Source organism: Eretmochelys imbricata, chromosome 1, assembly GCF_965152235.1.
Source record: "Eretmochelys imbricata isolate rEreImb1 chromosome 1, rEreImb1.hap1, whole genome shotgun sequence".
Lineage (NCBI taxonomy): Eukaryota > Metazoa > Chordata > Testudines > Cheloniidae > Eretmochelys > Eretmochelys imbricata.
Genome location: NC_135572.1, coordinates 187,100,475 through 187,122,608, shown reverse-complemented (window position 1 = coordinate 187,122,608; position 22,134 = coordinate 187,100,475). Strand labels below are relative to the sequence as shown.

At 43.3% G+C, this 22,134-nt stretch overlaps 1 protein-coding gene across 1 annotated transcript in view; it reads left to right on the top strand.

Moving 5' to 3' along the window:
- The window catches only part of PTGFRN (prostaglandin F2 receptor inhibitor), a 55,083-nt gene that overhangs the window by 4,372 nt on the left and 28,577 nt on the right, over window positions 1-22,134 (top strand). The window contains exons 4-5 of the mRNA XM_077816084.1: window positions 5,925-6,308; window positions 11,170-11,595. Of these exons, the coding sequence (XP_077672210.1) occupies window positions 5,925-6,308; window positions 11,170-11,595 (810 nt within the window). The remainder of the gene's footprint in view (window positions 1-5,924; window positions 6,309-11,169; window positions 11,596-22,134) is intronic.

The following is a 22,134-nucleotide window of genomic DNA, read 5'->3' as shown; positions in this document are numbered from 1 at the left end:
GTGTGGAAGGACTACTCTGCTAGAGGTGGCGTTAAGGTTGGGAGATTCTCCGGTGAGCTTACCACTACACATGTAGATTCTTTAGTGTTTTCTCTATAGTGCTTTTTATCTTAAGAATAAAATAGGCTTGCACAGGAAGAACTGTGTAGTCATTTATACCTCTGTTATCAGTCTCTGAAAGGAAAGCAAATAGGTGAGGTTGGGCAGCCTGCTTGTGCTGGGAATAACACAGTGTAGGCAGGGAGCTGGGCCTCCTGGAAATTCCCTGATCAGAAGGAAGTGAGGTGTTTGTCTCCACCCAAGAAAGGCAACAGCTGGGGAGCTGGAAGCCTGAGAGGGGGTGCCCTTGCTGGATTTCTGAGGGGAAATGTCAAGGTTCCTCCCCCACTCTGAACTCTAGGGTACAGATGTGGGGACCTGCATGAAAAAACCCCCTAAGCTTATCTTTACCAGCTTAGGTCAAAACTTCCCCAAGGTACAAAATATTCCCCCCCGTTGTCCTTGGACTGGCCGCTACCACCACCAAACTAATACTGGTTACTGGGGAAGAGCTGTTTGGACGCGTCTTCCCCCCAAAATACTTCCCAAAACCTTGCACCCCACGTCCTGGACAAGGTTTGGTAAAAAGCCTCACCAATTTGCCTAGGTGACTACAGACCCAAACCCTTGGATCTGAGAACAATGAAAAAGCATTCAGTTTTTTTACAAGAAGACTTTTAATAGAAAATAGAAGTAAATAGAAATAAAGAAATCCCCCCTGTAAAATCAGGATGGTAGATATCTTACAGGGTAATTAGATTAAAAACATAGAGAACCCCTCTAGGCAAAACCTTAAGTTACAAAAAAGATACACAGACAGAAATAGTTATTCTATTCAGCACAATTCTTTTCCCAGCCATTTAAAGAAATCATAATCTAACACATACCTAGCTAGATTACTTACTAAAAGTTCTAAGACTCCATTCCTGGTCTATCCCTGGCAAAGACCAGCATACAGACAGACACAGACCCTTTGTTTCTCTCCCTCCTCCCAGCTTTTGAAAGTATCTTGTCTCCTCATTGGTCATTTTGGTCAGGTGCCAGCGAGGTTACCTTTAGCTTCTTAACCCTTTACAGGTGAGAGGAGCTTTCCCCTGGCCAGGAGGGATTTCAAAGGGGTTTACCCTTCCCTTTATATTTATGACAGGAAATATAGGTGAAGTTCTCCTGAACTGTGACAGTGTGCTCAGGCAGTAGAGGTATCTGCCATGTGAAATCCTTTGCCAGAGAGATAACCCGGAACTTAGGGTTAGATAGCTAATTTTGGTTGGTGGGGCTTAGTTGTGAGCTCTGCTGGATCAGTCTGCTCCCTCTTCTCTTAGGGTATGTCTGCTAGACAGGAAAGCTCTCAAATGCTCTCTCCAGAGCCATGGGGTACAGTACTGAGTAAGGGCTCTAATTCTGGCATTGCCTTGTCAAGTCCTTAAATTTTTGAGAAGCTTGCTTATGTAGGTGGGGTTTAATCAGTGGTTGAATGAAAGGGGAGGGGGTACTAGGGACCAGAAATGCTGTGCATGATATTTTACTGCATTTTTGCTGATTTTTTAATTTTGTTATAGGCTTCTAAATTCAGCCTGGTCAATGGCAGCACTAGCCATTTGTCATGAGCAGGAGGCCTGTCCTAAATTGCATAACGTTGAGTAGATCACATCCTCCTCCTTATATATAAAATGGAGGGTGGTCCGGTGTGGCCTGTACATGCTGTATATACCATCATGCAACATGGCCCAACTGCTTGGCTTTGGAGAGCATTTTGTACTGGGTCCTGTAGCCTCTGTAGACTGTACCTCCATATTAAAGACAAAGGTGGATGCAGTGTATTCCAGGCTATTTTGGCCGTCCTGGACACTACAATCTCTTCTGTAAATAAGGAGGTGTGAACCTGCAAAACTGATATAGTACTGTTAATTTGTGCACACAGGCTATGTAACTTCATGGACTTGTTACTGCTAACCTTGTCCTATTGCTACCTTCCATTCTATTGTTTGTCACATTTGCTTGCCTTGTTTTAAATTTGATTCTAAGATCTCGGGCACAGGGACTTGTCTTCTTCCTATGGTTAAGTGCACCATCTAGCATAGTGGGCCTGTAATCCTGAATGGGTCATTCAGGCACTTCAGTGATGATAGAACAAAGGAGGCTCAGGAATGTGGGGAGGGGTGAGATTCTTACGAAAGTATCTCTTGGTTTATAAATGTAGTGTTTGAGTGCCCCTGGCTTGTGTGAAGATACTTAAGTTTCTTGGAGGCTCCCTTCACCTTACAGTGGAGTTGTAATGTTAGTCTATTACAACCCTGAATAATTACTGTGAAGGTTTTACTGTCCTCTCTACTCATATCATGATGATCCTAACAGGAAAAACTAATGACCCCTTAGTCGGCTGTGAGGAGGTACTTGGGGCATGTAGGTGACTGCAAGTCTCCTGTATTGTGGTGTCAGCTTGAGCCTTCTCACTTTTCTGTGCTGTCAGATGCAGTGGTAAGCTGTGAGAGGAGTAATTCTTGGTTTTAAAGACAAGGGCTTTGAAAATTGAGAAAAAACACATAGGGCTTGTCTACTCTACCCGCCGGATCGGCAGGCAGCGATCAATCCAGTGAGGGTCGATTTATCGCATCTCGTATAGACGCGATAAATCAACTGCTGAGCGCTCTCCCATCGACTCTGGTACTCCCACCAGAACGAGGAGCGCAAGTGGGAGTTGACGGGGGAGAGTCACCTGTTGACTTACTGCAGTGGAGAAAACGCGGTGGGTAGATCTAAGTATGTCGACTTCAGCTACACTATTTACGTAGCTGAAGTTGTTGGATCTTAGATCAGTCCTGCCCAGTAGTGTAGATAAGCTCATAGGTTCTTGCATTTATATAGTACCATTCCCAAGAATCCCTAAATGCTTTACAAGCTGATAGGCAATATGTACAGGAATGAGCATCTAAGCAGAAATCACTTCACCCACCATAAAAATGCCCAACCACCTTCTGAGGTGAGCACATGGTCACTGTTAAGGAACATGTAACAACTCTGCTTGTACAGGGTCTAGTAGAATTGGGCTCTTAATCCTTGATTCGGGTCCTTGGGATCCTTAGGTCCCTTAGAATGCTAATCAGGGATTAGAGCCAGTTCAACCAGACAGTGTACAAACAATACTCAAACAGTCCTTGGACATGTGCATAAACAAATAGACAAATGAAGGAGAGGGGACAGGGTAACAGACACCTGAAAAGTCTTGCAGCAGGAGGTAAATAGCACTTGTTAACAAAGCATAAGGGATGAAAAGTGTGGAAGTCCCTCCTAATACATGCTTTTCATTATTAAAATAGGGCTGTCAAGTGATTAAAAAAATTAATTGTGATTAATCGCAATTAATTGTATGATTAATCACGCTGTTAAACAATAGAATACTATTTATATAAATATTTTTGGATATTTTCCACATTTTCAAGTATATTAATTTCAATTACAATGCCGAATACAAAGTGTACAGTGCTCACTTTATATTTTTTATTATAAATATTTTCACTGTAAAAATAAAAAATAGTATTTTTCAATTCACTTAATACAAGTACTGTAGTGCAATCTCTTTATCATGAAAGTTGAACTTACAAATGTAGAATTATGTACAAAAAATTACTGCACTCAAAAACAAAACAATGTAAAACTTTAGAGCCCACAAGTCCACTCAGTCCTACTTCTTGTTCAGCCAATCGCTCAGACAAACAAATTTGTTTACATTTGCAGGAGATAATGCTGCCCGCTTCTTGTTTACAATGTCACCTGAAACAGGCATTTACATGGCATTGTTGTAGCTGGTGTCGCAAGATATTTACGTGCCAGATGTGATAAAGATTCTTAAGTCCCTTCATGCTTCAACCATTATTCCAGAGGACATGCTTCTGCTCGATAATGATCCAAAGCAGTGCAGACCAACGTATATTCATTTTCATTATCTGAGTCAGATGCCACCAGCAGAAGGTTGATTTTTCTTTTTTGGTGGTTCGAGTTCTGTAGTTTTCGCATTGGAGTGTTGCTCTTTTAAGACTTCTGAAAGCATGTTCCACACCTCATCCCTCTTAGATTTTGGAAAGCACTTAAATCTTGGGTCAAGTGTAGTAGCTATCTTTTAGAAATCTCACATTGGTACCTTCTTTCCGTCTTGTCAAATCTGCAATGAAAGTGTTCTTAAAACTGGGCCGTCATCCAAGACTGCTATAACATGAAATATATGGCCGAATGCAGGTAAAACACAGAGCAGGAGATATACAATTCTCCCCCAAGAAGTTCAGTCACAAATTTAATTAACACATTATTTTTTTAATGAGCATCATCAGCATGGAGACATGTCCTCTGGAATGGTGGCCAAAGCATGAAGGGGCATATGAATGTTTAGCATATCTGGCATGTAAATACCTTGCAATGCTGGCTACAAAAGTGCCATGTGAACGTATGTTCTCACTTTTTGGTGACGTAAATAAGAAGCGGGCAGCATTATCTTCCGTAAGTGTAAACAAATTTGTTTGTCTTAGTGATTGGCTGAACAAGAAGTAGGACTGAGTGGACTTGTAGGTGCTAAAGTTTTACATTTTTTTTGTTTTTGAGTGCAGTTATATAACCAAAAAAATCTACCTTTTGTAATTTGCACTATGGTACTTATATGAGATGAATTGAAAAATACGATTTCTTTTGTTTATCATTTTTACAGTGCAATTATGTATAATAAAAATAATATAAAATGAGTACTGTACACTTTGTATTCTGTATTTGAATATATTTGAATATGTAGAAACATCCAAAATATTAAATACATTTCAATTGGTATTCTATTGTTTAACAGTGCAATTAAAACAGCGATTAATTGCGATTAATTCTTTTGTTAATCATGTGAGTTAACTGCGAGTAATCAACACCCCTAATTTAAACTAAACTAAATTGATGCTGTCATCAGCTGTGCAGCCTACTGATCACAAAGGTCCTCTCTGAATGCTGCCTGTGACCATGTGTTCTGTGGACTGAGTACAACCACTGGGCGGGAGAGGAGCCTGTTAAATGCTCTGAGTAAGTTTCCCAGAGCTGAAGAAGGGTTCTGTGTAGCTTGAAAGCTTGTCTCTCTCTCCAGCAGAAGTTGGTCCAACAAATGATATTCCCTCACCCACCTTGTCTCTCTAATATCCTGGGACTGATATAGTGACAACAACACTGAGTAGCTATTTGCATTGCTATAAAATCTGTAGTGTATGTTGGACTCTGTAGTATGTGAAGAAGCAGCAGTCTATGGAACTACCATTGCCCTCTGTGCACTTTCATTTCTGGTCTCAGCAACTCCCTTAAGGTGAGTCAGGAGTTCAAGATTTGCCCATGGCTGCTTACATTAAGTCACGCTTAACTTTCTGTAGCTGTTGCTGCTGCTTTTCTTTTATCTTTTCATTTTTATTTATTTATTTATTCATTCATCCTTTGATCACAGGAGCTCAAAATTGTTTAGACAGAGACCAAATTCAGCTCTGATATAAATGGGTGCACTTCAGTAGGAGTTCTGCCTTCTGTGAATTAGACCCCAAATGTCTCAGCACCACAGTAAGATAAGGAAATATTATCCGCCTTTTCTTTATGGGAAAGCAAGTGCAGAGGTTATTCCTTGCCTAAAGACACACCGGAAGTCTGTAGCAAAGCTGGGAATAAAAACTCAAGTCTTGATTTCTCCCTCCCTAACTGCTATACACACTCATAGTTTGCAACTTTTATAGATAGGTACAAACCTGTAGTCAAGTCATCGAGCGCTGAAAGCAGAGAGCTGAAGTTACTTAAGAACTTGCAGTACCAGAGCAGTAGGCACTAAATAGTTTGTGACAAACACTTGAATACTTGTCTTGTCTTGTTTTTTAATATTCAAGCTCTGGATGTGCTTATTGCCACAAGCAACATGTCTGTGACTGAAAGGGATTCCCTGGACCTAACCTGCAACATCACAACAGACCGAAGTGGCATCTTCCAAGCTCAGGTGACGTGGTACTTCAGTGAGTCACTTGATGATACCTTGTCGGATGCCCGGGTTTTGTTGAGCGTGGACCGTGATTCTGTGGTCAGCAACTCTCCCCTCATCAGCCTGAGTCACATGGATAGAAATTCCTATCACCTGCTGGTGCGTGATGTGGGTGTGGAAGACACTGGCTACTATTTCTGCCAAGCATCTGTCTGGGTGCCACAGCACAATGGGAGCTGGCACAAGGTGGTGGAGAAGACCTCTTCACCAGTCAGCGTGGTGGTGACAGCATTAGGTGAGTGGCTCCATCCTGAGGCTCAACAGATAATGAGCCATTCTTTTCCTGTGTTCAATTCCACTATGGAGTATGCAGAGCAAAGACATTACAGGGTCTGTTCTGGGCACCCCTCTATCCTATTGACCACAGATATGGAAAAATGTTCCTACGCCAGAGTCTTTTTATCCATGCCCCTTGCGATACAGATCCATCCACACCCACTCTTCTGGCCTCTGTTGTCATGTATTTTAGGAGATTTGCCAGGAGCCTAAGGGCTTTGTACTACAACCTACAGGAACTGGTGAACTCTGGAGCTTCCACACCTTTAGTAGCCTGATAAGTCCCTATGGAGGCGGTTATCTTTATTCTTTTATGACCGGTTGTTCCATAAGTGTGACTTAGTAATCTGTTCTGTAAAGGTTTTTATAATGCACTCGCTGAATACCTCAATATTAAGACAGATGGTATTTGTTTGCAGGTGACCATTAATGTAAGTTGACCTGGACTAGCGGAATTTTCTATTCACTGTAAATAAGTTTTAAAATTTTAGAAATGAGTGAATTTTTCTAATTTAACCGTACAAATAAACAAAGAATTGTCTGTTTGGCTGTACACGGGACTACCAAGCCAGGCAATCTTCGTACAGTAACTTCTCGTGGCTCCACTCACTAACCACAAGTGTCTAATCTAGTCGTAAATTTACTGACCTTATAGTTACTTTTTGGTGGTCTCCCCTATATTTCTTTATTATGGAGACCCTTAATACCATATGACATCAAGGGACTTGTTTTACAAGTCAAAGGTCATGCCATGTGTCACTTAAGAGTAAGTCATGTCTTCCAGTTCATATGATATGTTAAAAATCCTTGAATTCTTAAGCTACAGAGATCCTGTTTTTATGCAAATATCCTGAGAAGCGAACAGTCACGCTGGAGTGATCCAGAAAACCAAACCTAAGCAGAATTTCTAAAGAGCTGTATTTTTCAGTTTGCCATGACATGTCAGCCTCTCTCAACGAATGATTAAAACAATTTCTTTATTTGACTTCTGCATTTAGGATCTAAATTACTTCTGACAGCATTTCAAACCTGGAGGAAGTGGGGGGGCATTTCTACCTACTCTCTGTGCTAAAATCCAGAAAGTACTGATTATCTTTCAGAGTTAACTGAGCCTAGTTAATGCCTAGGCTGGTGTGCAAGGTACCCCAGTTCTACCAGTGCACTCAATTGTGGCTTGAAGCCTCCTACTATTCCTGTTCAGAGCCATTCCTGATCAGACACTAGCAGTAATGCCAAACTGTGGTGCTGGTCTGAGGATTAGAATGGAGGCCAGCAAGCCTAAATTCGGGTCTGAACCCAGGTACTTGGAAGTGAATGGCCAAGTCACGAGGTTGACCGTCCCACTGAGACCCCTTTGGGTTACTCTTTATTTCCCATATGCATTGTAGGGAGAATAGACACACTTCTGTCTCCATCTCCAAAACAGTAAATAGCCATTAACATTTTAAAAAATGTTCCCAATATGCTTTAGGAGATGGATGCCATTGCTATCCTGTGCTGGCCCCCGTCTTCCTTTCAAACTATCATCTGGCCATTCCCAACTTCCTGTTACGTTTCTGGGCTTCAAAACCTGGCTGCAGCAGGTCACTTTGTCTCTGGTCTGAAGCATTCCTTAGGCTGGTAGAAATTTCCTGTCCTATCTCTCACCAGTTGCCTGAGATACAGGAGTGTATAAATGTTACTCCTCATAGGATACTGCTGCCTAGGGCTGGGAGGGAGTGGGAGAAGAGTTCTCAGCATGTGAGGTTCTAAACTGCATCCTAAACTCACCACTAACCCCTTCCTCCTTGATTGAAGTTCAGTGCGAATGTGGTATTAAGTCACTGAACTGTCAGTGAGGCTGTTCGTTGACAGCTGACAGAGTGGAGGAATGAGGCTTATCCAGGGAGCCTTTTATTCCTTTTAAATCCTCTGTCTGAGAGTGTCTGTCAGTGTGATGTGCCTAGCCAGAGTGGTGCTGTCAAAGCCAAAACTCTCCCTAGCATTCCTTCCTCCTCCTCAATAATTATTAATTATTATTATTAATAAATAATTAAAACTAATACCAAAGTGATTACCTGAAAACTGTTTCTTTCAGCTCTTTTCTCATCCTGTTCCTGGCCTGAGAAGAACTTCAGCCTTCAAACTCTCCCATGTTTGTACCAAGCTGCTAAAGCAGTCACAGGACACAACCTTCTGTAGCTACCACTCTTGAATCATAACCCCTCTGGCTTTGGAGGGGTCAGAATACTGCAGTGTGGTTTAAGTAACTTGTCCTTCAGTTTCAAGTCTTGAAGATTATTGCTGTGTGTAAACGGGATGTGAGGAGTGGTATAGTTGTCTAGGATCTGTGGGGATTTAGTTCTCTCAAGGATCGCGGTGTTGAGTCTCATGGCCTCCCACACAGACCCTGTTGTTTGAAAGTGGAACCAGAATTCTGTGCATTTTTTTTTTTAAGGCCTTGTTTATACTGGGAATTTTAGGGAAATTTCCCCTGTTACTGGTGCTAGCAACCATGGAAGCAGTAGTGTAAACTAGCTTCTTTCATTTTTACCCTGGTCATCTAATCCTGTAAAAACCAATGATTAAAACAACTGATATCTAGTCTACACTAGTGCTCCCATGGTTACTAGCACTGATGAAACTGCACCAGAGATAGCAACTACGGGAGATTCCCTTAAAATTTCCAGTGTAGATGTAGCCAGATTAAGTGGAATTGTACTATCAAACGCACCCGGAGAGAAAAGGCGCTAGGGCTTACCTCCTCACGTTTCCGCTAACATGTTCTAGTGCAGAGGTGGGCAAACTACGGCCCGCGGGCCACATCGGGCCCACTGGACCCTCCTGCCTGGCCCCTGAGTGCCTGGCTCAGGAGGCTCACCCCCGGCCCCTCCTTTGCTGTTCCCCCTTCCCTGCAGCCTCCGCTCACTGCGCCGCTGGCGCAATGCTCTGGGCTGGGGGCTGCGAGCTCCTTGGGCAGCGCAGCTGCAGAGCCTGGCCTGACTCAGTGCTCTGTGCTGCGCAGTGCGCGGCTGGCTCCCGCCGGGCGGCACGGCTGTAGCTCCGCCAGCCACCGGCGCTCCAGGTAGCATGGTAAGGGGGCAGGGAGTATGTGGGGGGGGGGGGGGAGATGGACAGAGGGCGGGGCGGTCAGAGGGTGGGGAACGGCTGGGTAGAATGGGGGCAGTCAGGAACGGGGAAGGGTTGGATGGGGCGGCAGGGGGCAGTCAGGGGTAGGGGTCCGGGGGGGGTAGTCAGGAAGGAGAGGAGGGGTTGGATGGGGTGGCAGGGGGCAGTGTGGGGTTCTGGGGGCGGTCAGGGGACAGGGAGCAGGGGGGTGGGGGGGTGAATGGGGCAGGGATCCTGGGGGGGTGGGCTGTCAGGGAATTGGGGGCTTGGATGGGGCAGGAGTCCGCGGGGGGGGGGGGGTCCGTCGGGGACGAGAAGCGGTGGGGGGGGGAATAGGGGGTGGAAGCCGGGCCACGCTTGGCTGTTTGGGGAGGCACAGCCTCCCCTAACCGGCCCTCCATACAATTTCCGAAACCTGATGTGGCCCTGAGGCCAAAAAGTTTGCTCGCTCCTGTTCTAGTGCCATATTTGAGAGATGGCTACATTTTAGACTTGCATTTCCTTCTTTGTCCCAGTTATAGACAATTACTGTTTCTGAGATTAATACATCCACCACAAGATAAAGGAATAAAGAATAAATTTGTTGAAAACAAAAACAAAATGTTGGGATATTTAGTCAGAAAACAGTAGGAAGTTGTTTTTCAAGTAACATTAAAAAAAGTAATTCAGGAAAAATAAGTCTTATCATTGGTAGAAAAGCACTTATTTCCATAACTAAAATTCAGTGTTGAGAGATTCTTACCATAGTAGCTCAGTTCACAAGCCTGTAGTCTGCTGTCTCTGTAATCTAGTCGAGAACAAAGTCATGCACCCTTGACTCCTCCTTTCCTGGGTCAGGACAACCAGCTATTCCAACCTTCGATTCAGCTGCTCAGCTCTTAAACTATGAACCTTGAGAGATTCCAGCTCCATACAGGTCATACCACTTCACAATTCAAACTCAAAATTGCTTTTGGTATGTGCATCCTTGGTTGTCATGTTAACCAGCTAAACATTCTAGGATGCTTGCTGGAGTTAACCTTGACAAGGTGTTGGCATTGTCCGGGGAGGAGGCAGGAGTTGGTATGGGGGATCTGTGGGGCATGGGACTGTAAGTGGGAAGTGGTGATTTCTGGGGATGGGCTTTTTATCCTGGAGAGGGAGAGGAGATGGGGTGTCATTTCCTAGAGTCTCAACTGATCAGTTTGCAACTTGAGAATGAAGAGTCCCAAGTCGTACATTCATCCTGAACTCTCTGAGGAAACACAAAAGGTGATTTAAAATCTGAGACTGAAACTTGCACACTTGGATGTCGGAGAACAGGCCAGGGAAGGAAACATTATTTCTCAGAGGCCACATCACCTTGAGAGGCTTTGGACTTGATTTTCTGAAATACTGGACTCTGGCAACTCCCGGTAAAGTCCATGAGAGCTGAAAATCAAGCTCAACGAGTAAGTTGGATGCCTAAAATAAAAGGCCACTTATGAAAATTTTTACCTCTGGGACTTGCTGATGGTCTCACAAATCTATGGCAGAGCCTGAGTCCAGGTTCCCAGTCCCTTGATTTTACAAGTCTTCTATATTTAGCCCACATGCTTTTTCTGTGTCGTGTTTGATAGCTCCAGATCTCAGGACGGCACTTGGTTTTCACTGTTACCTGGGTGTTTGCTTTTTACTTGCTACTTTTAACATGTTCTCTTGGCTTTCTTCCCGCTTTTCCAATTCCCTTGCAGAGCTGGACTACCAGATAGTTCTGAATGCTTCTAAAACGCCTAAATTTTCAGACGACCCCACAGAATTGGAGTGCAGGATCGTGAATGCGCAGAACACAGACGCAAACATACGTTTTACCGTCTCTTGGTATTACAGAATGCACCTGCGCAATGACGCTGTTGTGACGGATGAACTTCTTGCCACTATGGGTGCAGACTGGACGTTGCTGGTTGGGGATAAGAGCAGACAGAGGACCCAGAATGGGGAAATAATTTTCTCTAAACAGGCCATGGATACTTTCAGTTTACGAATCCAATGGACCTCTGAAGCAGACAGAGGGGATTATTACTGTGTCGTCTCTGCCTGGAGCAGGTACCACAACAACAGCTGGGTAAAGAGCAAGGATGTGACATCCGCGCTGGTCAGTGTTTTCTGGGCTACCCAAGGTAGGTACTTCACACTTACTGGTTTAAATCTCTTGCTGCTGATAGCTGCTGATTTCACAGCTTTCTCTTATGTAGCCCCTCTCAGCCAGAAGCATTCCAGTGGGCTTTGGAAGCTCGCTCTCGCTCTCTCTCTCGCTCGCTCTCTCTCTCTATATATATATATAATATAAAATATTGGATTTGTTTAATCCACTACAGAATTGTAGCCCCTTCTGAAGTGAAAGGTAGCAACTACTTAATGGTACTAACAGTATCATGCAATGTTTTGGAAAGGAAGTGAAGAATAACCGTGTATCCATCAAACTGCAGTGGGAATTTAGGGAGGCAGAATGTAACTTTCAGAACTGGAATCAGGCCAGGGCGCTGAGGTTATTGTGCCTTCTATTAAGAAAAATGTCATGGTACACAAAGCACAAGCGGTCAGGATCTCTGTCTCCCATGTAAGGATTTTTCCAGGATGCATCTCGTTGCCAACAAGTGGGACATTCTCTCTGCCTCTGTAATGCCTTTACTGTTAAGCAGGTAACCTGTGCTTGGTACTTTGTAAGGCCCAAAATGAAGACAGTCCATGCCTGGACAAGCCTACAACCCAGAAGCTATAGTCTTCTCCCTCCCATCCTTTCTTTACCTGTAGGTGCTGGCTTTAAGAAGGCGCCACAGAGAAACTTGCAGGCATGCAAGGAATTGGCTTTTGAAAAATTAATGGCCAAGTGTGAGAGCCATACAGTGCTGAAATCCCATTTAGAGCTAGTTTGCTGGAAAGAGGGTAACTATGGATGGGCAAGACTTCGACCGTTCATCACCCCATCTACGCAGGGGCTAAAAAAAATTACCTCAACCAATTCTAAAAACCAGTTTAAAATGGATTCAGGCTGACTCTGTCTAGCTGGGTACTTTTGGGTCACTCCAAAATATGTTTAAAACAGAGTTTAACAACAGTGTTACAATTTAGATGTAGGGTCACTGAATGGGGGATTAGACTAGAACATAGCATTTAGGCAAAAGGCTTTATAAACTTTCTCTTTGTTTAATGTGTGCATCTTCCAAAATATATTTGTTTAAACAGTCTGATCCCCTCCACCCTTGGTTGACAAAGCCATGTCTAAAACCCAGCTAGCTTGAACCAGTGTACAACTGCTCAGGTCACAGCCTCAGCCTAGAGAGGGACCAAAGGGAATCCCTACAGTAATTCAGCTCCAGCAAAGAGAAGATCTGTAAGAATCATGCATAACTTCAAAGCACGATTTGTAACTTGGCCTGGGAATGGAGAGGTTTAATCCCTGCAAGATCAAATGAGTTACTATGTTTCTCTGAAGTTTGCTTCTCCAGCGGTGATGTGATCTCATTCATAGGAAAGACCTCACATGGCAGTCAGTCCAATCACTAATATGGCTGGCACTTGCTCTGATCACAAGCAGGTGCAAACAGAATTACCAAGCACCATGTTAACGGAAACATCTGATGAAGATGGAAACATCTGCTTTTGTGATACAAGGGATGTTGCTGTATGCCACAACATGCAGCGGGTATGTCTGCCATGTATAACGGTCTTCCGTTCAGCTGGGGCAACGTGGAGCTATGAGATGTCTTTGCCCATGTTAATTTCTGTGGAAAAAATTGTGACAGGTGTAAATATTCCTGATTCTGGTACTCTTCCAAAATCTCTGCTAGTTTCCACAATATTCACTGATGTGCAAGTGTAAATATTGTAGCCCAAGTGCCAGAGGGTTTTCTGAAAAAGACATTTACTGGAAAGGAGTGGAGCACCTGCTGACATGAAAGGCAACTCTGCACGCGCACACACACACACACACACACACACACACACCACCTTTGTGATGAGAAATTTGGTGTGAACATATTAGGACTGACTTACTCCATCTCCACTTATTTTTCAGCAATTTGACTAAAACCTTCTTATCCTTCTCCCCCACCCAGTCAGTTTTGCAAGTGGCGAGGTTCTCCCCTCCTCCTTACCCCAAAGCTCCAGGACCTGGTGTGCACCAACATTGTCGCCAGCAGCCATGAAAGAGTTAAGCTGCCACATGCTTTTCTGTTCCTTGTGATGATTGGTTTAACAAGAATCTTTGGTGATTTTGAGTTCCTGACTGCTCCCAAGCCTAATAAAAAGAACGCAGCCTGCTTCCTGTGTGCTTGTCTAAGGAGAGAAGCTTTTGCATGTCCCCTTCGAAGCCAAAAGTTGGCCTGTTCTAAATACAGCTTGTGCCTACACTGCAGTTTTTCTGAGATTCTCTCACGGTTAGCAATGCCACACTGGTGCTAGTGCAACACTGAGAGAATTTGAGAAAAACCACAGTTTAGGCAAGGCCAGCGTCCAACCATGCTTTACAGAAAGGAGGGAAGACTTTGTACTGCATTCATTGATCTGTTGGTATACATAGGTGTTCAGTTTCTTGCTTGAAATGTAAAAGCCACATGTAGAGATTGAGGAGTCGTCTTTTGGCTTGTATTATGCGGTAACTGTATTGTTTGTCCATTAATGTGAGATTGTTAATCTATTTTGTTCATTCTCAGGAGACCGATATAGCTTAAAGGCTTTTCTGCTTGCTCAGCTTTGCAAATACAGCTAGTCATTAAGATATGTCGTGACTGGTTTCTGACGTAGTCTGTGTAAAGTTCTTCTGTTTGTTTTTGAAGGCATCTTGGCTAGATCTTACTTTACTTCACTTTTGTTTATTTTTTTTACTTCAACACCAAACATAACTCTTGTGTAAAAAAACAAAAAAAACAAAAACAAAACAAACAAACAAACAAAAACAAGTGCTACTAATGGTACCTGAGGTTATTTAATATCAAAGAAATCTGACCGTCTGATTTACTACTTTCATCACTGATGCTTGCATATAAAACAAAGTTGTCTGCTTGCATAGAGATTCCATGCTGGTTTGGGTCTCATGCCTGACCCAGTGCTGTTGCATTTGGGTTTGCAGCACTGTCTGGGAAAGTTCATATAAGAGAAAACTTCTCCTTTCAATTATATTGTTCTTTAGACATCCACACATTTTTCAAACGCTATCAGGCTTTGTAAAACTCTCCATTTCTTATACAGTATCTAAATATTTGGCCTAAAGTTAGTTTAGTTTCGTTTGGCCTGAAGTCCCATGTAGCGATTACCCTGGTTTACATTGTGCGCAGAAGCTGCATGATTCTTGTGCTTCAGAAATAACTGAAAATAGAAGTGAAAAGAAATTGTGACCCTTTTTCACAACTCTTCTTGACCCTTGCTAGTGTAGGACAGATCCATGAGAATTAAGAGTTGATACTCTTTGCTTGGAGACTGTGCATTGGAGATGCTGGTATAGTGATTTCCCTTACTCTTAAACTTCCAATTTGCCTTAAATAAGAGTACCTTGGTGTTTGCAGCACTACCTAGCAGGGGATAGTGCAGATATTGAGGTAGTGTTACTTAAGGTAACTGTATTAAATGCCGATCCTGTCAGAACATCTGTTCTAGCCACAATTTCCCTTTTTTCTGTTTTGTCAGGGTGGGAATTGGTGGAAAAGTGCATTCCCCCCATTTGTTTCTAAACTCTTCCTCCGTTATAACCATCTCTTTTTTTCAGTGATTTGTCATGGCCACGTTTTGAATTGGTGATTTTCTTTGAAAACTTGTCTTCAGTCATTACCCAGAAGTATATTCTGTACTGATTGCTAAGGCCTTGAAAAAGTGTACATTAAATAGTAGGAGCAACAGAGGAATACTGTAACTTATAGAATTGAAACAGCCAGTCATACAAGTCAGGAAGTACTGCAAGACCAAAAGGAATAATTTGGCCAGGATTTCTTTTGTCTTTGGCCTTGGTCTATTTGGAGTAACACCCAGACTGACGGTAAGCTGGGGGTGTATTCTTGTGGTTTCCTTCCGGGATCTTATCTGTTTTGTTTTTTTTCTGCTGCCAACATTTTTTGTATATGTAGGTATTGGGTGGATTTCTGTTGCACTTTTGACCCTTTTTATTAATTGGAGGTTCCAGGAGTCTGTCTCCGTAGATGACTTTGTGGGACTACTGCAGATGGGAGGAGATGCATACCCTAGAAGGATTCAGGTTACATTGTTTGAGGAAAGCGCCTCTTTTTTTAACCTTTCTGGCCAGTCTTTCTTTAAAGGTTAATAAGTTGCACTGTTGCTTAGTATTAGGAAATGTGAGGAAACGTTTTCCCCATTTCATTCTTTACTTAACTTCTGAAGCATTCTCTTTCTAAGTATCAAATCTTGGATTTTTCTGTAATCTGCACAACTACCACTGGCTGGCCTGTCCAGAGGGAAATGTTGATGGTGGTGGTGCTGCTCTGTAGCTTGTGTGCTGTGTGCAATGAGAGAGAAAAGGCATATTTCACAGATCACATTAAGAGGGCCCCCTGTTCTTTAACCAGTAGCAACTGATGGAGTGTGGTTTTGGGGAGAGCTTTCTGTTTTGATCACTAAAGACATATGAACGGCCATGCTGGGTCAAACCAATGGTCCATCCAGCCCAGTATCCTGTCTTCTGACAGTGGCCAGGGCCAGATGCTTCAGAGGGAATGAACAGAACGGGGCAGTTTTTCAGTGATCCAGCTTCTGTCAGTTAGAATAGGGCCATCTGAGCCCTATTTTAGCCTAAATCCATACCTTGCTACATGGATGATCCCAGCTATGGTATTGTGTGAGGTACAGTTGCATAAATTAGTGCCAAAAATATTGACGTTGTGTATTAGAGATGCAGAAATGCCCACTCTTTTTCCTTATGTGACTTTTCCTCACTCTTGTTCAGCAATAACTGTCTAAGCCAGTGGTGGGCAACCTGCGGCCCATCAGAGTAACCTGCTGGCAGACGTGCTGGCTGCTGCTTCCCACAGCTCCCATTGGGCAGGAATGGTGAACCGCTGCCACTGGGAGCTGTGGGTGACCGTGCATGTGAATGGTCTCGCAGCCTTCCAGCAGATTACCCTGATGGGTCGCAGGTTGCCCACCATTGGTCTAAGCACATGTATGCTTCCTGGTGATCCTTGCTGTGCTTTCTTTTCCCCTTTCTTCTGAAGCAGTCCCCTTCTGATCCTTAGGCTTGGATGAATCAGAAGGTGGAAAAACTTGGCTAGATTGAAAATACTGGCTTCGTGCCCCCGTCTACAGCAGCAAGGTAACAAAGGCTATGAAGTAGGATGTAGATAAAGGCAGGCCGGGATGCCCTATAGAACAGAACAGTGCTACCTTAATGTGAAATCTAAATAGGACATTTCCTGGGAGGGGAAATAACTCTCTTGGAGTCCTGGGGATGACTGGGTCATTCCAATTGGAGAGGTTGTTCTCTACCCTTTTGTCAAGGTTCCTTTCCCACTCTGAACTCTAGGGTACAGATGTGGGGACCTGCATGAAAGACCCCATAAGCTTATTCTTACTAGCTTAGGTTAAAAACTTTCCCAAGGTACAAACTTTGCCTCGTCGTTGAACCGTATGCTGCCACCACCAAACGTTTTAAACAAAGAACAGGGAAAGAGCCCACTTGGAGACATCTTCCCCCAAGCACTACACCCCCTTTCCTGGGGAAGGCTGGATAAGAATCCTCACCAATTTGTACAGGTGAACACAGACCCAAACCCTTGGATCTTAAGAACAATGAAAAATCAATCAGGTTCTTAAAAAAGAATTTTAATTAAAGAAAAGGTAAAAGAATCACCTCTGTAAAATCAGGATGGTAAATACTTTACAGGGTAATCAGATTCAAAACATAGAGAATCCCTCTAGGCAAAACCTTAAGTTACAAAAAGACACAAAAACAGGAATATACCTTCCCTCCAGCACAGCTTATTTTATCAGCCATTTAAACAAAACAGAATCTAATGCATATCTAACTAGATTGCTTACTAACTCTCTTTACAGGATTCCTGTATTCCTTTACAGGATTCCTGTATTCCTGCTCTGGTCCCGGCAAAAGCATCACACAGACAGACAGACCCTCCCCCCCCCCCCCCCCCAGCTTTGAAAGTAACTTGTCCTCTCATTGGTCATTTTGGGTCAGGTGCCAGCGAGGTTATCTTAGCTTCTTAACCCTTTACAGGTGAAAGGGTTTTGCCTCTAGCCAGGATGGATTTTATAGCACTGTATACAGAAAGGTGGTTACCCTTCCCTTTATATGTATGACACCTTTCCTTGTCACTTCTGGGATCAGAGCATCATTGTAAGAACTGGTTTTACAGTGGTCTTGTTCTAGGAGGGTCAGATGTTCTCATGAAGGGGATTGTTCATAGACAAAGTGGGGTTGCATGTTGAATCACCATAGCCCTCCAATTTATATTACAAATATATATTGTACCTACTGGCATCTTAGGCATGTTTATGAAAAATCCCTCTGTGTATTAGGTCCTAGAATTGACACGTCAGACTCTCCAAAAGCAAAACAAAAAGCTTCCCACCCATCCTTGAAAATCAATTCCTCCCACTCTATCCCATGTGTGCAAAAGCCTGATTGAAGATATGGGATTTGCAGCATGTCCGGTCTGTCAGCCCACTCCAGCCCCATCAGATGAGTCGGAGAAGTGAATCTGAGTAAGGCCTTTTGCTGAAAATGCTTTTCCACAGTAAGCCCTCAAGACATAAACTGTGGATTGTCAACTTGAGTCTTTCATGCTGGGAACTGAAATCAGCGGAAGCATTTATAAAACAGCTAGGACCCAAAACATACTAGGCTTTGTAGTTTAAACCTAAAATCTTGAATTGTACCCAAAAACAACTTGAAAGCTAGCACAGTTTGTGAAGCACAAGTGTAATATGCTCCATGCATGAAACACTAAGTAGTGTAGCCCCAAGAATAGCTCGCTGCAGTAATCTAATATGAAGGGGAGAAAGGTGTGGATAGCTGTAGCAATGTGTTTGTAAAGTGCAGATGGATCAGAGCATGCTCAGATACTACTGGTTCCTGGAATTCCAGAGGTAACTCAAGGTTCACTAGGATCAGCAGGCTGTGAACATTAATAAAAAGCAGATGTATCCCTTCTCTCATGAGAACCAATATTGCCTCTGCCATCTGACTGCTTCCCTCCTCCAGTCGGCATCACTCCTGTCTTATCTGGACTGAGCCACAGCCAGTTATCTCTGATTCAGGTCGTGGTCTCAGACAGGCATTGGGAAAGTCAAGAGAGCACCATTTGGGGGCAGTGAAAAGGAGATACGGAGCTGAGTGGTATCCACATGCAACAGTAACTCGACCGCCTTGTGTGTATGCATCATGATAGTCCCCTAATTACATGATCACAAGTGATAGTATTTCTCAAATGAAATATAAAACATGAAACCGCTTTTTTCTATATACATTACAGACCCATTTGGGCCAGCTTACAATACTCTGTTCTCTTCGGAGTATGCCAGCTATGCCAGGTTGGCCATGAAAATTGGGAACAAGAAGCAATACGCCACTCCTATTACAGAGTAAATATAAAATAGCAAAAATTTCCGGCCAAGCCCCGCCCTCCCCCGCAATAGGTAAGGTGGAAGGCAAAAATATTTCAAATATGTATAAACTTTCAAGAATGTTAGTGTTAAACAAATAAGAAATTCAGAATTAAAAATATAAGTCTAGAGTTAACCACAGCCACTTAAAACATCCATCACAATCTTAATTCTGTCCCATTTGGCCAACAAATGCCAAAACTCCGACTGGGGAGGTTGAGGGGCAGGGGTGGAGGCATTCAGGTACTCTGGCAATGAACCATATGAACCACTATGGTAAAGAACCTCAAAGGAACAGAACATTCCATTACTGTAACCAGTCCTCAGGAGGTGCTAATAAGTTAGCTGTAATACTGCAGTAGGAACTGGCTTATTTCAAAATGCTCTGCATTGTAGACATTGAAATTACTAGGTTTATCTATTCTGCTTTTCACTACATAGCGAACAAGAGTCATTTTAAATTCAAAAATGTGCTCAGTTCCTCTCTCAAGAGCTAGGAGTTAAAATGGGGACATATAGCATATACTTAATTAAATTAGGTACACTTTATATAACGTATCTAAAGATACCTTACATTATTAAAGCCATTTTCAGAGCATGTGGTTTGAGTGCATAAATGCTTGGGTAAAGCTATACATCAAGATGGAAATAGACGAATGTGCTATTCCTCTGTTTATTACATACATGGACCGCAGACTTTATTGTGCTTGTATTTATCAATGGAAAACTACTTAAAAATAACCTTCCAGGCAAGATGTTCATGAGCAAGAGTTGGACAGTTGGTCCATAAATCAAGCTGTGAGTTGTCACCAGCACTCTTAACTGACTTCTTAATTGAAAAAATTCAGCTGAATGCATAATTTCTGGAAATGAACTGTTTTGAAAGCCAAAAAACTCCCAACCCTGTAACTAAATTAACCTGCAAATACAGAATAGTTGCAACTCCACTGGGACAGCCTTGACTCTGTGGTTTTGTAACACCTGTTCTTGATGTATGCAGTCAGTCAAAATCCTGATATGTACCGGCCACCTCATCTTCAGTAAAAAGATATTTGGAATGCTAGTTTCTATTTTCTAGGCCCCAAGTTCCGTTAGACAGGAGCCCTGTCTCTGTAATTCCTAGAATCTTTACAAGAGAGGAGCCCTGATCAAGCAGTCCTTAAAAGGAGGTCATTGCCAGCATATGTGAAACCATCAGTAACTGGTCATAAATCATCTGCTAACCACAGTCCTTATGCACCATCCTTTGGAAAGGAGTCCTGATGCTATAAGCCTGTGGCCTGCCAAAAGGAGTCCCATTTCTATGAACCCCCTGTAGGCCCTAAGGATCAGGGGCCCCTCTCCTAAAGAGCCTAGGAGGGGAGCCACAGTCCTGTCAACTTCCTACGGTCCACAGGCCTGGGGCTGTCCTAAGGTCTGCAGGAAAGGGAGATGTATGGAGTTTTCAGGAGACTCAAAGGTGATCAGAATCCAGCGGAAGAACTTTCCCCTACCTTGCCTCTTGCTGTTGTCTGGTTTCTCTGGAGCAGGTCATGTGAAGAACTTCTTCCTCATCCTCCATGGTGCCTTCTAATCCTCCACAGAGTTGGTGAGCTGTCTTCCATTTCTCTGTTGTTCTCCTCACCTGACAATCCCCAGGAAGCACATCGTGGTTGAGGAGCCTAAGTAGGCTCATTGGATGGGCTCAGTAAGGGTTTTTAGGGTGGAGATTGTGGTCCCAGGGAATGAAGAACCTCTTCCCTGCTGTCCCCTCTCTGTTCTCTGGACCCTGTGGAAGGGTGGGGGAAGCAGAACTGGGACCAGGAGGACAAGGTGAGGGCTGGAGCAGGAAGGGAGGCAAGGAAAGAGATCATTCAGGCTCCCTGCATGAGGCCCAGGTGGTAGCAGGGAGGTGATAGTCCCCTTCTGTGCTGCTTCCCCTTCCTCCTCGGATCTGCCAAAGCCCCCTCAGTAGACCTTATAGTAGTGATGCTCAGACCTCAGTGGTAAAAGCATCCTGATAGGTTAATAACTTAAACTGGTTATTAATTAAATCACATATTGTTTTAATATGTGCTGCAAAGTGTGCCATGAGACACATTAAAGAGCCACTTGTGTCTTGTGAGCCACAGTGTGAGTATCACTGCCTTATAGGAGGGGACTGGGCAAGCACGGAGAGCCTGGGGGACAGCCTACCTCAGGGACAGTCCCCATGCCCAATCTTGCTTGCCTTCTTACTTGCAGGAGAGCCAGGAAGTGAGCAAACCCTTATCCTACTCTTTCCCCTAGCCTGACTCTTGCTGCTTTCAGGCTTGATCTGTTGAACTTCTGCTGAGCACTATCACAGCAGAGTTGATATGCCATCTACCATTATTACTTGTTGTTTAACCAGGTCCTGGTCATTAGATCTCAACTAGGCGAGTCCAGCAAACTAGGTTTTCTCTTCTTTCTATTTTCTGGCTACAGAATGATGAAATAGTTAATGATTCTAATTCATCCTCAACTCCTAATGTATCAACCCCTTGTCTGATTTACTTAAATTTGATAGAATAATTCTACCCATTTCAGACTTAACCTGCCAAAATTGGTCTTATAATGGAAACTTGGTTCCAACTTAAACTGTGGCATGCCCACTGCTGCCTACTAGAGGCATTCAGAATCCAGTTGCACTGGTAACTATTTTAATAACTACATTACTGTCCATTGGATTTCATTATATTCCCTCTGACTGTTTGTTAAACTGTTACTGCTTAATGTGCACAAGGGGGCAGAGACTTGGTTGTGCATGCAACCACAATTTTGGGATCTCCTGACTTTTGAGCACCTAACTGCAATCCTAATATTCTCAAATTTTGTTATATGGAATATCTAATTCCATGCTCACCCAGACTACTGCTAATACCATATTCCTTTTCTGTTCCTGCTGATGCTTTATGTAGCATTGCATAGTGATCTACTTTGTACAGTGCTGATTTTAAAGTTGTCATACCCAGTTTCTCATTTCGTGCACTGTTTAGTCATTGGACAAACTGCTGCTTAAAGGCAAAACACTGCAAAATGTAATCATGACTAGTATCTTGTTGCTCTCCTGGGGAAGGCAGAAGTATTTATTTCAA